This window comes from Dendropsophus ebraccatus, chromosome 7 (genome assembly GCF_027789765.1).
Source record: "Dendropsophus ebraccatus isolate aDenEbr1 chromosome 7, aDenEbr1.pat, whole genome shotgun sequence".
NCBI classification, from domain to species: domain Eukaryota; kingdom Metazoa; phylum Chordata; class Amphibia; order Anura; family Hylidae; genus Dendropsophus; species Dendropsophus ebraccatus.
The window spans coordinates 108,627,171-108,641,414 of NC_091460.1; the positions used below are offsets into that span (position 1 = coordinate 108,627,171).

Consider the following 14,244-nt stretch of genomic DNA (forward strand, 5'->3'; position numbering starts at 1 on the left):
TTAGAAATGTAAAAGTAATATTAAGAAGCTGCTTTTCAAGTGAATATCTTGATAAATACAAAATAAATTGAATTAAGATCCAATGAGAAAGTGAAATCCATGGAGGAGGTGTGTATGACATTGTGGAGCAGGAATGAAATGCTGGGAAACTGCATAGATATGAAGGACAAGGGAAAACAAGAAGTCATTGCCATTGACCAGTTGCTTAGTTAGAGGACACAGCACTGGTATTTACAGCATCCACTGTGTATATTGTTGGTGACTGCCACCTAATGACTTCCACACTGGGACAAGGCTGCTTCTTCTCCTTATTTTGTTTGTGTAGGCTATAACTGCACATTAAATCTAAGCGACCTGACACAAAGTGTGTGCAGAGGAGCACGAGCCCAGGCAATCTTTATCCCGTTCCCCCATTCCCTTCCTTGTTGCTGGGGAGTGTTGGAATCTACTGCAATGATGATACTCAACCAGTGTCATTCTGTCACAGTCTCTGGTAATGAGCTCACTGCACATGTGATGTCGGACTTCTCCCAACAGATTTTGCACATTTGCTTTTTTAGCTCCGTTTTATGCTGCAGTATCTGTCAGCTTATTATTTTGCCAGTTTTTGCATTAAAAACCTGGTGGCCCTTATGGGAGCAGGTAGAGCTCCTCCTGGCACCTGTAGTACATATCACATGCTTGGGCACGTTTTTTTGGCAAGTTCTGTATAAAACTGAAGTTTTCCAATGCTGCCAGTTCCGTGCCCAATTTTTAAGAATTGTGTCAACAGCCAGAAATGGAGTGAACGTGTTTACAGATATGTCAGAGTAATATCCAAGGATTTCCAATCCCAGTAATGTCATCTCTTTTTCTAAATTTCCATTTTACAGGAGCGGGAATGAGGAAAAACTCATGGCTCTCCTTACACCTTTAAATGTCAACTGCCATGCAAGCGATGGGCGCAAGGTGAGCAACGTAGTGCTGGGTGTTTTTGTTTTCACAGTGTTTCCAGTCATATAGGTAAATGATAGAATTCTGTATTTTGCATATGTTGTGTTCATATAAATAAAGATATGTGATCCTAAAACTGTGATGGACTGTTCTACTGGCTGTATTTATCTGTATAAAACCAAAAAATTGTGTAGCAGCCAATGACACCTGAGGTTTTAGATCTTAAAGAGGATGTACCACGCTTACGGCGTTGTCACGGGTAAGCCGGTGCGGCGCTCCGTTTTTCGGACCGCGGCCCGGTTCCAGTGCATAGCGCCGTTCTATGCACCGGAACCGGCCGGTGCCCAAGCACTGGAGGTAGGCCGGGCCGCCCCCAGTGGGAGGGAATTCCCTCCCCTGTATGACGCGGCTCCATTAGAATGAATGGAGCCGCATCATAGAGGGGAGGGAATTCCCTCCTACTTAGGGGGGGACCAGCCTACCTCCAGTGCTTGGGCACCGGCCGGTTCTGGTGCATAGAACGGTGCCGTGAACGGGAACCGGGCCGCTGTCCGGAAAACTGACCGCTACACCGGCTTTCCCGTGACGACACCGTTCGATCCGTCTGTTCAGATTAAAGAGGATGTATCTGGTGGTACATCCTCTTTAAAGTAGTAATGTCACGCAAAAAACTAGTTCTATGGTGATGCCTTATGTTAAATGAAATTTTTCTAATGTACATGCATTTCTTAAAATGTATAGACTGAATAATCCCTCCCCATGTCCTGCTTTGTTTTGATTAACTGATGCTCTTGGCTGTGGTCCGCCAGACAGCAACTAGGTTAGGTCCCTCATGCTCAGTTCACTTCCAGTCTTCTGATCTGTTTTGTTAGGCTGCATTCACATGTCCCGTGTTTGGTCCTTGAATCACGGACGAGACGGATGGTGAGTGCCTGTCCTGGACTGTTTCCCTGTACGGGGTGATGTAACAATATCATACTGTGAGTGGTGAAACGGTTTGATTATCAGCGAACTGTAGTGACAGAGTAGTGCAGATTCACGCGTCCAGCATAATATTGTTACATCTTGCCGTCCAGGAAAACAGTCTCTTAGTATTTCCCTACTTTTTATCTTAGGATAGATATATGTTTATCCCAGGCAGGTTTACATTCACTTATTGTAGATTTACCAACCACATCTGCTTTAAGTTTTTTCCAAGCATTTTACTACTCTTTCAGACCAGAGCAGAGGGACACAAAGTTGAGGACGGCGCTTCTATAGCACACTGGGCGTGCAGGAAGTGGGTGGTCTCGCTGTGGATATGCGACTTGGGATCCCTCTTTTTCATGGATCCCACAGATGGCATCTGTGGAATCAGTGAAAAATACAGATCCCATAGACTCCTATTAGGGGATCTGTGCCACAGTTCACCTCCGCACTAGGACATGTCCTATTTTTTCAGAGAGCGGAATGCGGCACACATCGTCTGAATAGTTTGATAGGATTCAATTTCCCCTAAAAAATTTTCTGCGGTCGCAGATCCACAATCACAAACATTTTTTACATTTGAATAAGGCCTTAGTGTTGGCAGCTGGTTTCACTGCACATGCAAGCAAGGGGGATTGTGAAAAATTGTCTGCACTGTTGCATGGCAACAGGAGGGTCACAGGTCAGAGAGCAACCCAGGAAGTGAATTGAAATATGGTGAAGAAAAATGGTCCAGTGATGTAAGCTGCTCTACTAAATACAGCACATTTGTTCTCCTTTACATATATGTATGTGGTACAGTCTGATTATACCTTCTTTGCTTCATGACACCACTCCTTTAATGAGCTGTGGTAAAATAAAAGAAGCCGGGTCCTTATAGGACTATAGGAGCCACATATGATCCTCTAAAGTGCATGGCACAGGTAAAAATCACTAGGAATAGGTGGTCACTAGTGAAAACCGCATCAGCGGCTACCAAGTGTATGAATATATAACTACCAAATTGGTAGAAACAAAAAAGGTTGTGATGCGTTTCGGCACTGATGGATTATAGTGCCGAAACGCGTCACAACTTTTAATTAAAAACCTTTTTTGTTTCTACCAATTTGGTAGTTATATATTCATACACTTGGTAGCCGCTGATGCAGTTTTCACTAGTGACCACCTATTCCTAGTAATTTTTTACCTACGCCATGCACTTTAGAGGATCATATGTGGCTCCTTTAGTCCTATAAGGACCCGGCTTCTTTTGTGTACTCTACTCCATACGTCGTGTGGACGATCCTGTACTGAGCTGCGGTATCTGATTCATGTGTGACATAGTGTTTTGCTCATATTGGTTGCACAACTGAAGGTGAGTGCATTGGAGGAAAATTTCTGTGCACGTTTATATCACATTATTGCACTAGGAGGCGCCCTTTTCCTTTCTTTTTGCTGTGGTAAAATAAAAGCTGAGCTGTGGTTGGTTGCTATGGGCAAATTACACTCAGATTTCCCACACTTTGATAAATTTAGGCCTTAGTGAAGTCCTCACAACCAGTTTTTGTGCATGCTGTGTATACGGTGTGCACAAAGAACTGGTGTATCACCTTAAGGTCAGCATAAACTATAAATGATGAGTTTGATGGTACATTGTTCTTACGTGTATAGTTGTTGGGGCCCACTGGCCTAGATGACTGCCTCTCCTAAAGACTTTTTAAACATTCTATGTGCCCCTGGCGTCAGAAAATGTAGAGTGCCAACTTATTCATTGCCATAGTGCAAAATCATAAATTGCTGGTTTGAAAGGAAAGCTATGAACCTACTGTTTGTTAGTTACCTGTAGCTGAACAGTTATCTGACCCCCACTGCCGTACATAGGGCTGTAACTGCACATGTGCGAGATCTGGAGAGAACAGAGAGTCACTACTTATGCAGATATGAATATGTATAAGTAGAAGTACGTACAAGTTGGTGGGTGAGCAGGACGGTGCACTGAGGGGCAGAGAAACTCCCCTTGTGCACCAAACGGGTTTATTTGTGCATTATTCTTTTAAATAATGCTTATAAAAATACTTGAAAACAATGCACTGGGCAAAAATAAGAAGAGTAGCAATTGAATTACCACCTATCTAGCTACAGGTACCTATCAGCAGGTTTGCTGTTGCCCTGCACATGTATAACTGGAACGCATGCTCAGTGCTTAGCAATGTTCAGATGCTCCATAGAGAATTGTGGCCATGTACGTGTTATGTGCTCCGTTTTTTATAGGGTTTAATTTCTTTGTATTTTCAAGATTGGTGGGGTCCCAGCAGACCAATTCTCATAAATGTTAACCCACTGATTTTTTGCTGTATATTGGGAGCAGCCTGGAACAGGGCTTTTGGCACCATTTGCTGTGTATAAAGTGCAGGTGCAGCGGCTTCCCCAAACAGCTGATCGACAGACCTCCGGTGCATAAGCCATTAGTGCTATCAACTTGGAAAACACCTTTAGGGTGCCTTCACACCTACCGTATCACAGCAGAAAATCCGCTGCGGATCCGCAGCAGATCCGCAGCAGATTTGATTAAATGAATGAACACAGCATCAAATACGCACTGCGGATCCGCAGCGGATTTTCTGCTGCGATACGGTAGGTGTGAAGGCACCCTTAGGCTGCGTTCACACTACGTATATTTCAGTCAGTATTGCAACCAAAACCAGGAGTGGATTAAAAACACAGAAAGGATCTGTTCACACAATGTTGAAATTGAGTGGATGGCCGCCATACAACAGTAAATAACTGCCATTATTTCAATATAACAGCCGTTGTTCTAAAATACCAGCAAATATTTGCCATTAAATGGCGGCCATCCACTCAATTTCAACATTGCGTGAACAGATCCTTTCTGTGTTTTTAATCCACTCCTGGTTTTGGTTGCAATACTGACTGAAATATACTGACTGAAATATACATATACTGACTGAAATATACGTAGTGTGAACGCAGCCTTAGGGTATATTCACACGGACGGGCTCGCAGCGAGATTATCGCTGCGAGCCCGGCAGGTCCTGGCAGTTCCCATACACTACATACTTGCTGCGGTCTAAACGACCACAGCGAGTATGTAATTCTGCCGCCCTTAACCCCTTCTGCTCCCGCCCGGCTCCCCCGCTGTAAGCATACATTACCTGTCCTCGCTGCACGGGTTCGGCGTCCTGCTCTCCCGTCCGGCCAATCAGTGTGTTGCCCAGCTGCAGCCACTGATTGGCCGGGCAGGGAGAGCAGGACGCCGGACCCGTGCAGCGAGGAGAGGTAATGTATGCTTACAGCGGGGGAGCCGGGCGGGAGCAGAAGGGGTTAAGGGCGGCAGAATTACATACTCGCTGCGGTCGTTTAGACCGCAGCAAGTATGTAGTGTATGGGAACTGCCAGGACCTGCCGGGCTCGCAGCGAGAATCTCGCTGTGAGCCCGTCCGTGTGAATATACCCTTAGGGTGCCTTGAAAGTACACTGTAAAGTGGAACTCACGCTGTAGACTTTTAATTTGACCCCCACCATGGAACTTAATAAGAGGTGGGATTCCTCATGTGTAGGCCCGTGTGTCTCTTACCAGCAGTCTGCTCCCATCTTCTACCTTTTTTAGTTCCATTCACTTAATTATTGCTTCTGATACCACTAACAGCCAATTACTGATAATCCAGCTAAGTAGTGTTGGCAGCACAGTGAGATGGATGCTAGAAAACTGCACCACTACAGTTAGCAAAGCGCAACACTAAAAGAAAATTGCTGCTTAAACAAGAACACTCCTTAAAGCGACATCCCATGTGTTTAGAAATGTTTTACTAGGGCTTAAATGGGAAAATAAACTATATTGTGTTAGCCCTACTGCAGTAACTCTGTGCTGTTTCCTCTCTGTACACTATAAGGATCAAGGGAAAAGGGCTGTTTTGTAGTTTTCTGCCAAAAATGTTGCAGCCCCGATACCTCAGTGCTTAGCTAGTGTGGGGACTCCTTTATTCCGAGGATCATAGAGGCATATGTTTTATGACTTAAAGGGAAATTTCAGCGATCCCATTAAAAATAAAATTAACAAGAAAGCATATGGGGGAACTTGCAGTTCCCCCACAGATTGTTTGACACCTTTCCTGCTGGTTTACGCTGCTCCTAGCCCCAGATTCAAATTTTTACAAATAATCCCAGTTTTACATCATGGCACGTGGGCCTGGAAGCTACATCTCCAGCAGCACCCCTCTCTTGTAGTATCTGCTCACCACTGGCTTGATCTGCTTCTTCTTTGCACAGTAAACACAGTATCTATCTATATAGATTAGAAAGAGCGAGAGATGATAGTCTCCTTTCCTCTATACTACTGAGGAGATGCTGTTGTTCTCCCCACTTCCTTAGCCAGGCGATCACTGTGTGATGTCAGTGGTCACATATAAGGCATTAGTTTGCCTGGCAACAGAAGAGACTGAGATCATGTGACTACTGTCTCAGAAGGAGGGGGGGGGACCGAGGAATGGAGACAGAGTGGATGAGGCAATGAGGATTTTTAGCAGCTTCAGGGTGCGAGTCAGGATGCTATGCAGAAAAATGGCCAAATTCATGTAAAAGGAACCTATCACACACAAGCTTAGATTATGGGTGGGGTTCAATTTCTAACGATGCTCCACTTCTATTGTATATTCTTATATGGCTAGACAGATCTGCCAGTCATGTCTAATTAGGAGCTCAACCTCCCCCATAAACATCTATGGTGTGCATGCATTTCTCTCAACTCTATTTGGTACCATGTTGTGGCACCCGTGGGGTTGCACTGTAGTCAAGAAACTGCTGAGCGTTCACTGTTATATTGCACTACATGATCCTACCCGTGGTGCAGATTGTGTAGTTGAAGAGCAGTTCTTTGTAGAATTGCTCCTTAAATGCACATTAAGGGGATTATTATTGTTGTCTCCAGTGAAATTACTGAGAAATGTATTGGAGATAAAGTGTTCAGGTGCCTAGTAAATATGAGCCTTGTCAGGCCATTATTGTGGTGGAGATTTTCATCCTTTTGTAAACTCCTCTATCTGTCCTACTTTGCATCATTGGATTTTTCAAATTGTTTATTTTGATGATTAATTAACTTAGCTGAATAAAGTTACCTGAAGGGAACGTGCAGCAAAAGATCCTATAGGAGCAGTGATGTCTACCATGAGAAGAAGTAATAGCTTTAGATTAAGCTCTTTAGGGTAAATTCATATGTAAAGGAATTGCAGAATTTTGCAGGTCATTTTTTGTTAGTATGTTCACACAGCAATTCCTAAAAAAATCTGCATTGAAATCTGCACAACAGATCCCCATCAAATAATGTGCATTTCTTGTTTGCAGATATGATTATAATGAAAATAAAAAACAATACTCACCTTCCCTAGCACACTTATGACATTAGTTCCCTAGTCACCTGCTATAGACAGTGTACTAGACCTCCAGTGATCACGTTGACATGACACATGGTGTTCAAATAGAGCATGGCAAGGAAAGGTGGTGGCGGCTTTGTGACGATGGGGTTGCGGATGCTTGTCTATACGTGACTCTATACAATTGTTTGAGTGATGGAGTTGGGTGACATGGTGCTTGCTGGGAATCGTTGTATAAATCTACATTCTATCACAAGTAAAGAGATTTTTAGTCAGCAAATTAAAAATGAACATTACTCTTGGGTCAAAAGTATTCCAGTTCTCCATAAGTATGGTCCACCATAAAGACACAAGGAGACTTAAAGGCCATTTCTGCACCACTGGGAATTCTGGGAAGAAAGGAAATGCAAATAGTTCTTACACCACTTAGGCATAGTGGTATCCCTTCAAGTCATTGTTTCATTCAATCTATGATTATTGAAACATTGGGGATATATGCCAAGGCAAAAATCTCTCCAAAAGGAAAGATTGCCCATCTGCAGACAGATGTTTTGGGGTGGTTGACCCTCTTTAGTGCAGAGCAGGGTGTTGGCTGGCAGGTGAGAGGCCTATCAATGTCGGTCAAAGGGATAATGGAGTGAAACCCCCACTTGAAGGGACACCACTTTTCCTAAGTAGTGTGAGAGCTATTTTGTTTATCCTTTCTTCCCATTATTCTTGATAAAGAAAGTGGGGGTGGGCTATTGTTTTCCCACTGGAAATGGTAGAATACTAGATTTCCAATATGATTGGTGCTGCATTCTTTTCAAGAGTGTGATTGAAATGCATTTATCATTTAGCCAAAAATAAATAAAAATTTTCTTTCTACACAGTTGACACCAGTGGTAAACAGACCCCTTTGACTATAATAGGATCTTTACGTTTCTGACAGAAAATGGTGATTGAGTCTGTTGATATTGAGAGGACCTTTTATGATTGGCTTAGAGATTGCCGTTTATTGTCCCCATCTATAGGTCAGAGAAGCTAATTTACAGATATGTTATATATTTCTTTAGGCCTTCTCTGCTGTAAAACTTATTTTACATTAAGGTTCCATTTAAAGAGGTATCCCACTCAAACATAACTTCCATATATTGCTGCCTATGATGAGACTAACAATTCATTCCATACTTATGTATTCAGTCTCCTTCCACCATTTCTGACTCTGCTACTTTGTGCCAAAGACACAGAAAACTGTGTGAGCTTTTCATTCCATCTCCCCCTCTTCCCCTCCCCCTTTCGAGACAGCTGATGTAAACAGGGGGGGGGGGGGGGGGTAATCTTAGGTCAAGTTGCTGATAAACTCACTGCATTACAGAGTTGCCACAAAGTTGCAGATACAGTCTGCCAGGGTTTTGTTTACAAAAGGAGAGGATTTCAGAGCAGAGATGGAGAGAACAGCTCACAAAGCAACAGGATTAAACCTTGGGGAAGGAGACTGAATTGATAAACTGAATAAGAAGTATGGAATGAATTGTTAGTCTCACCATGGGCAGCAACATATGAAAAGTTATATTTGAGTGGAATGCCCCTTTTACATGGAACGATGGTAACGATTATGATCGTTCTTGCTGTCGTCTTGTCGTCGCTATTGCATTAGTCACTACTGCGAACGACCAAACGACGTCTTATTCAATGCGAGCGATTTGCGAACGAGCAATGATGAAAATAGGTCCAGGTCTTATTAAACGATCAACGATTTCTCGTTTGGACGTTAATCATTAACTGCTATTCAACTGAACAATTATCGATTTGATTCGAACGATTTAACGATAATCGTCCCGTGAAATGGGGCCCTTAGCAATGTTTCCTATTTGTGTTTTCACTGGTTTCGAAGTGCGAATGTTTTATTACATAAAGTGTATTGAATACAAGGTCCCAAAGGGTGATTACTCATTGTTGACCTTAAAACTATTGACAGCTTATTGGGCTATATTTCTCCTTGTAGAGTGAACGTATCTTACATCCCATGCTGTCTTTACAACTGTAGGACTCCTGTAACCCCTTCCAACTTAGTGATTTCTGGGAGAGCATTTCCATTCCTTTTATCTCTGCCATAATGATTGTATAGCTAATTATTTTATAGCTTCATAGCTATAGCTGCCAATTTTTTCCATTAGGCATAGGGCTTCTAAGGCCTTAGGCCTCATTCATACATCAGTATATTTTAGAAGATCATGGGGGAGATTTATCAAACATGGTGTAAAGTGAAACTGGCTCAGTTGCCCCTAGCAACCAATCAGATCCCACCTTTCATTTTCCAAAGAGTCTGTGAGGAATGAAAGGTGGAATCTGATTGGTTGCTAGGGGCAACTGGGCCAGTTTCACTTTACACCATGTTTGATAAATCTCCCCCCAAATTTTGAGTCTGCGATTTTCTGTCCAGATTCATCAATACTATCATCTATATCATTTATATTTTACTAGTAAAGAAGGAGGAATGGTCAAAATGATGACACTAGCTAGAATTGCGGGTCCATGTTTTTGTTTTTTTTTTCGCTGATTTTGCATTTATGTCCTCAAAAAATATAGATCAGCAATTCTAGCTAGTGTTCCGTAAACCTCTGGCGTGTCCATGCCAGAATTACGTTCTGCACTAGGATAATGGGATATAAATGTGTCTACAATTGTGGATCGGAGAGCATTGTCTCCTGGTAAGCACCTACGGGTGATATACAACCTGCATGATGAACAGGTGTCTTTCTTTGTGTCAGCATGCAAAGGTCTGGGACTTCCTGCGTTTGTTTTTTTCTTTTCTCTGTTTGAAAAAAAAAAAAAAAAGACCAAATATCAGCACGGAGGGAGCATGGACCACAGTTTGGCCATATGAATAATGCTAATTTAAATGAAGAAAACTTTTTTTTAAAAAAAGTGAGTATATTGTCCAACTACTTGCGATCACAACCCCTGTTGATTAAAAAAAAAAAAAAAATCGCAACCAATCAGATTCCACCTTTCATTTTCCAAAGAGTCTGAGGAATGAAAGGTGGAATCTGATTGGTTGCTAGGGGCAACTGGGCCAGTTTCACTTTACACCATGTTTGATAAATCTCCTTCTATGTGTTGCCTACAGCCAGCACTATAATCTGTTAACAATGTGGTCAGAAACCGTTTTCATTCAGGAATTTCCATTAAACAAAAGGAGATAATTTCCCTTTGAGCCTCAGCACCAAAGCGGCTTCATGTTGCAGCATCGTCATGAAAACAATCGTGTGTAAAACCTCTCCGAGTTGAAAAGGCTGTCAAGTTCCAGAATCATGGCAGATGGTGTCAGTATGGTTCTATCCACAGCTGAGGAAAATGGGAATCTGTTGTCTTCAGCTCCACACATACAAGCCTCCAGCAATATCTGACTCTTATGCAAGCTGGAATCTGCTTATATGCAAATATGTATTTCATCTTCAGAAGCAAATGGCCTACATTTAGCTCGCTGCGTGTAAGGTGACAAGTCCATCATTTCAATGACGTTTGTTTCTAGATGTTGTGCCTTTATATCAGAACACAGGTGTCAAACTCGCCACCCTCCAGTTGTTGCAAAACTACAGCTCCCAGCATGCCTGGACAGCTAAAGCTTTGGCTGTCCATGTATGATGGGAATTGTAGTTTTGCGACAGCTAAAGGGACAGAGTTTGACACCTTGTTGTAGAACACAGTTTTATACCAATCGCAGTATTTGTATAATTACTATATCTTTCACTTTGTAAGATGCACCTGACTATAGGACGCACTGTTGGCTTAGACAACTGAAAACAGGGGAGAAAAATCATGCTAATTTAATTTCCCTGGTAGTCCAAGGCAGTGAAGGGGTCAAAGTTTATTGAAACTACAGGCCCGCTTGTACACTCTTTATTGACATGATACCCACACATAGGGTACAAACACACACACACCGTATACACAGCAAATACGCAGCAGATCTGCAGCAGATTTGATGCTGTGTTCAGTTACTTAGATCTAATCTGCTGCGTATCGCAGCAGTAAATACGCTGTGTATACAGTGTGTGTGTTTGTACCCATACAGACCTCTGCAGCATGCATGCACCCAGCTCTGCTACATCATACACAACCAGCACTGCTACATCATACACACAAATTTTGATTTAGATTGCCACTATCTACAGTACCTGAAGTTACTGTGACATCAATGACCGTTCTGCAGGTCCTTCAGCTCCGTTCTGGGTAAGTTCCCAGGGGCTTTTACATAAAGGAATCTGGAAGTGATTCACATCAGGGCACTGCTCAATGTCTGTCAGGAGGAGGGAGAGGACTGTGCAGCTATCAGTCGCTGTACAGGTCACTCAGCAGTCGGGCACAATGCTGAATCAGTGCTTTGCCAGGACACTAGGGAAGCAGTCAGTGGTCTGATAGTGTCGGACCAACCTGGATCACTAACTTTTTGAGTTCTCCTTGAGGGTTTGATATAACATTAGCAATAGCAGCAACGATGGGGGTTGGTGGGAAAGTTTGGATATAGGTAGCATTGTTCAGTACGATAACACGAAGAGCAACATCACACAGTGATATGGATTTCACAGACAGAGCGGAAACCTCTCATTTTGCAGCAGGTTGAAATATATCCCTTCTGTTGGTTAGGGGTCATGAGAACACTTTGATGATATTTCCAAAGCTCTTAAGCAGAATAGATATGCCAAATAAATTCTCTTATCTAGAAAATGTCATTCCTTTGGAAATTTTACATACTTATGAGGAAGATCTAGGCTGTCAGCTAAAGGAATGGCTGACAGTGTGACAGATAATGGCAGCGAGCTGGTGAGGCAGTATCCTTGTGCTGCTTTCTTCCCCTACAATGGAGCCGCATGCAGTTTGTGTGCCTCTTTATCCTTCAGAGTCACCTTTATACTCCAGCATTGTAATGAAGCTTGTTGATAAATAAGATTACAAGTTTTATGGGCAGAAAGTAAATTGTACACAGTCTGGCCGTGCAATAATTATTTCATGTACTTCATAATCTGAAAGATGATGTTCCACAAAGATTAACATGATGAAATGACAAAAACACTGATAATGGTCTGGCCTGCATATTACAGATAGCAGGTTTGGAAATCCATTTGATTAAAGGGGTACCAGGGCAATTTTTTTTGTTTTAAATCAACAGGTTTTAGGAAGTCATATAGATTTTTAGTGTACTTTCAGTATTTATCAGCTGCTATATGTCCTGCAGGAAGTGGTATATTCTTTCCAGTCTGATAGTGCTCTCTGCTGCCATCTCTGTCCATGTCATCTGTTACACACAGGAGAGATCAGGCTGCATCTCATAGGATACCCTAGAGACACTAGCTAATCTGCTCACAGAAGAGACAAGGGGAGGGTGTATAACTCTGCAGATAAATAGTGTATGGATTTGCACAGTATATTGTGCTCCTGGTCTCTATAGACGGACATGAGATCTTTAGCAGCACACTACAAATTGCAAATGGAGAGGGGGGGGAGGGGAGGAATAGTTAGTATTAACCTGGAAGAGGAAAGGAAAGGTCCGATAGCCCAAACACACTAATATCAAAAGAAAGATAAGCTATGCAAAGAGATTGCACTCAGTTTTGAAGTCACAAAAATAATTCTTCCAATTCATAATCTTGTTAGGTCAAATTGCACAAAACAAAACCTTAAAACAATTAAGACACCATCAGTGGATACACAACTTAGGATGGGGGGGGGGACAAATAAATTACATGTAAAATACTATAAAACGGATAGCCCCTATTACTAAATTGTAGGTATAATCATTGGTGACATCAATACAAATAATTCAGTATATATAGAGATTAGAGATGAGCACGACTGGAGCATGCTCACAATGTACGATGTAGCCTTAGGGAGTCCAGGAAAACATGGATACAACCATAGGTTATAGTCTGTTATAGTCTGTATCCATGTTTTCTAGGACTGCACCCAACTTCGTCACCCACCGGTATTTAAATGCTGAGCAATCCGGCTCATGCATGCTTCAGTCGCTCCGATCTCTAAAAGTGAAAATAGGTATAGCAGGTAACAATGAATCTCCGCAATGTGCCAGATGGATGGGAAATGCTCTGCAGATAAAGTTCAAAAGAATGAGAATATGAGCAGTTCAGGGGTGTGGGCCATGGACCATCCTGACACCCACAAATGATGCCTTCCCCTGAGACACATAAATGTATGACGTTGGATCTGCCGCCTTAATCATTTCACTGTGTGTTTATGATTCATCTGAACAAAGACTAAAAAAAAAATCCTTCATGTTATATAAGAGAGAGCGAGAACTAGTGGGTAAGTGTGCGAGGCTGTCACATATATACAGTTTCCAATTAACAGTTTTCTTTACAAACTTCAGTGAAGATACTCCCACATAGTTGCTATAGTATAGTCCACAGATTGTCAGGTTTTAGCACTTGGGATTTATTGTAAAACTCATAATGTAAAGGGGGGAAAAAACACTTTATAAAGAAGTATTGCCTACCATCTGTTGAAATTGGACAGCATGGCAGGCACTCAGGCGGGCATTATTCCCTGTAAATGCCTTCTAAGTGTCTATGCTCAATATAGTAACTAGCAGAAAATTCAAGGTAAGACAGTAGTTACCCGTGACTGTCATTTTACATACAGAGATACGGCTGACACAGTACATTGCCATAGTCTAGAGAGGTTTAGGGGTATTTACAGTTTTTTTGGTAATCTTTTAGCAATGGAGGGGTTAAAGTCTGCTCTCTTAAAGGGATACTGTGGCAAAAAAAAAATATTGGAAATCAGCTGATATTAGAAAGCTGTATAGACTTGTTATTTACTTCTTCTATTTAAAATATAAATCTATAAATCTTTACTCTTCCAGTTTTTATCAGCTGCCGTATATCCTGCAGGAAGAGGTATATTATTTCCAGTCTGACAATTTTCTCCATAGTACCTACCATAGACAGAGGTGGAAGCAGAGAGCACTGTGTCAGAC

At 42.2% G+C, this 14,244-nt stretch overlaps 1 protein-coding gene across 2 annotated transcripts in view; it reads left to right on the forward strand.

The window, feature by feature from the left end:
• TNKS (tankyrase) overlaps positions 1-14,244 on the forward strand; it is a 138,303-nt gene that overhangs the window by 65,597 nt on the left and 58,462 nt on the right. For both annotated transcript variants that reach the window (XM_069978117.1, XM_069978118.1), the window contains exon 5: positions 873-948. In XM_069978117.1, coding sequence (XP_069834218.1) covers positions 873-948 — 76 coding nt within the window. The remainder of the gene's footprint in view (positions 1-872; positions 949-14,244) is intronic.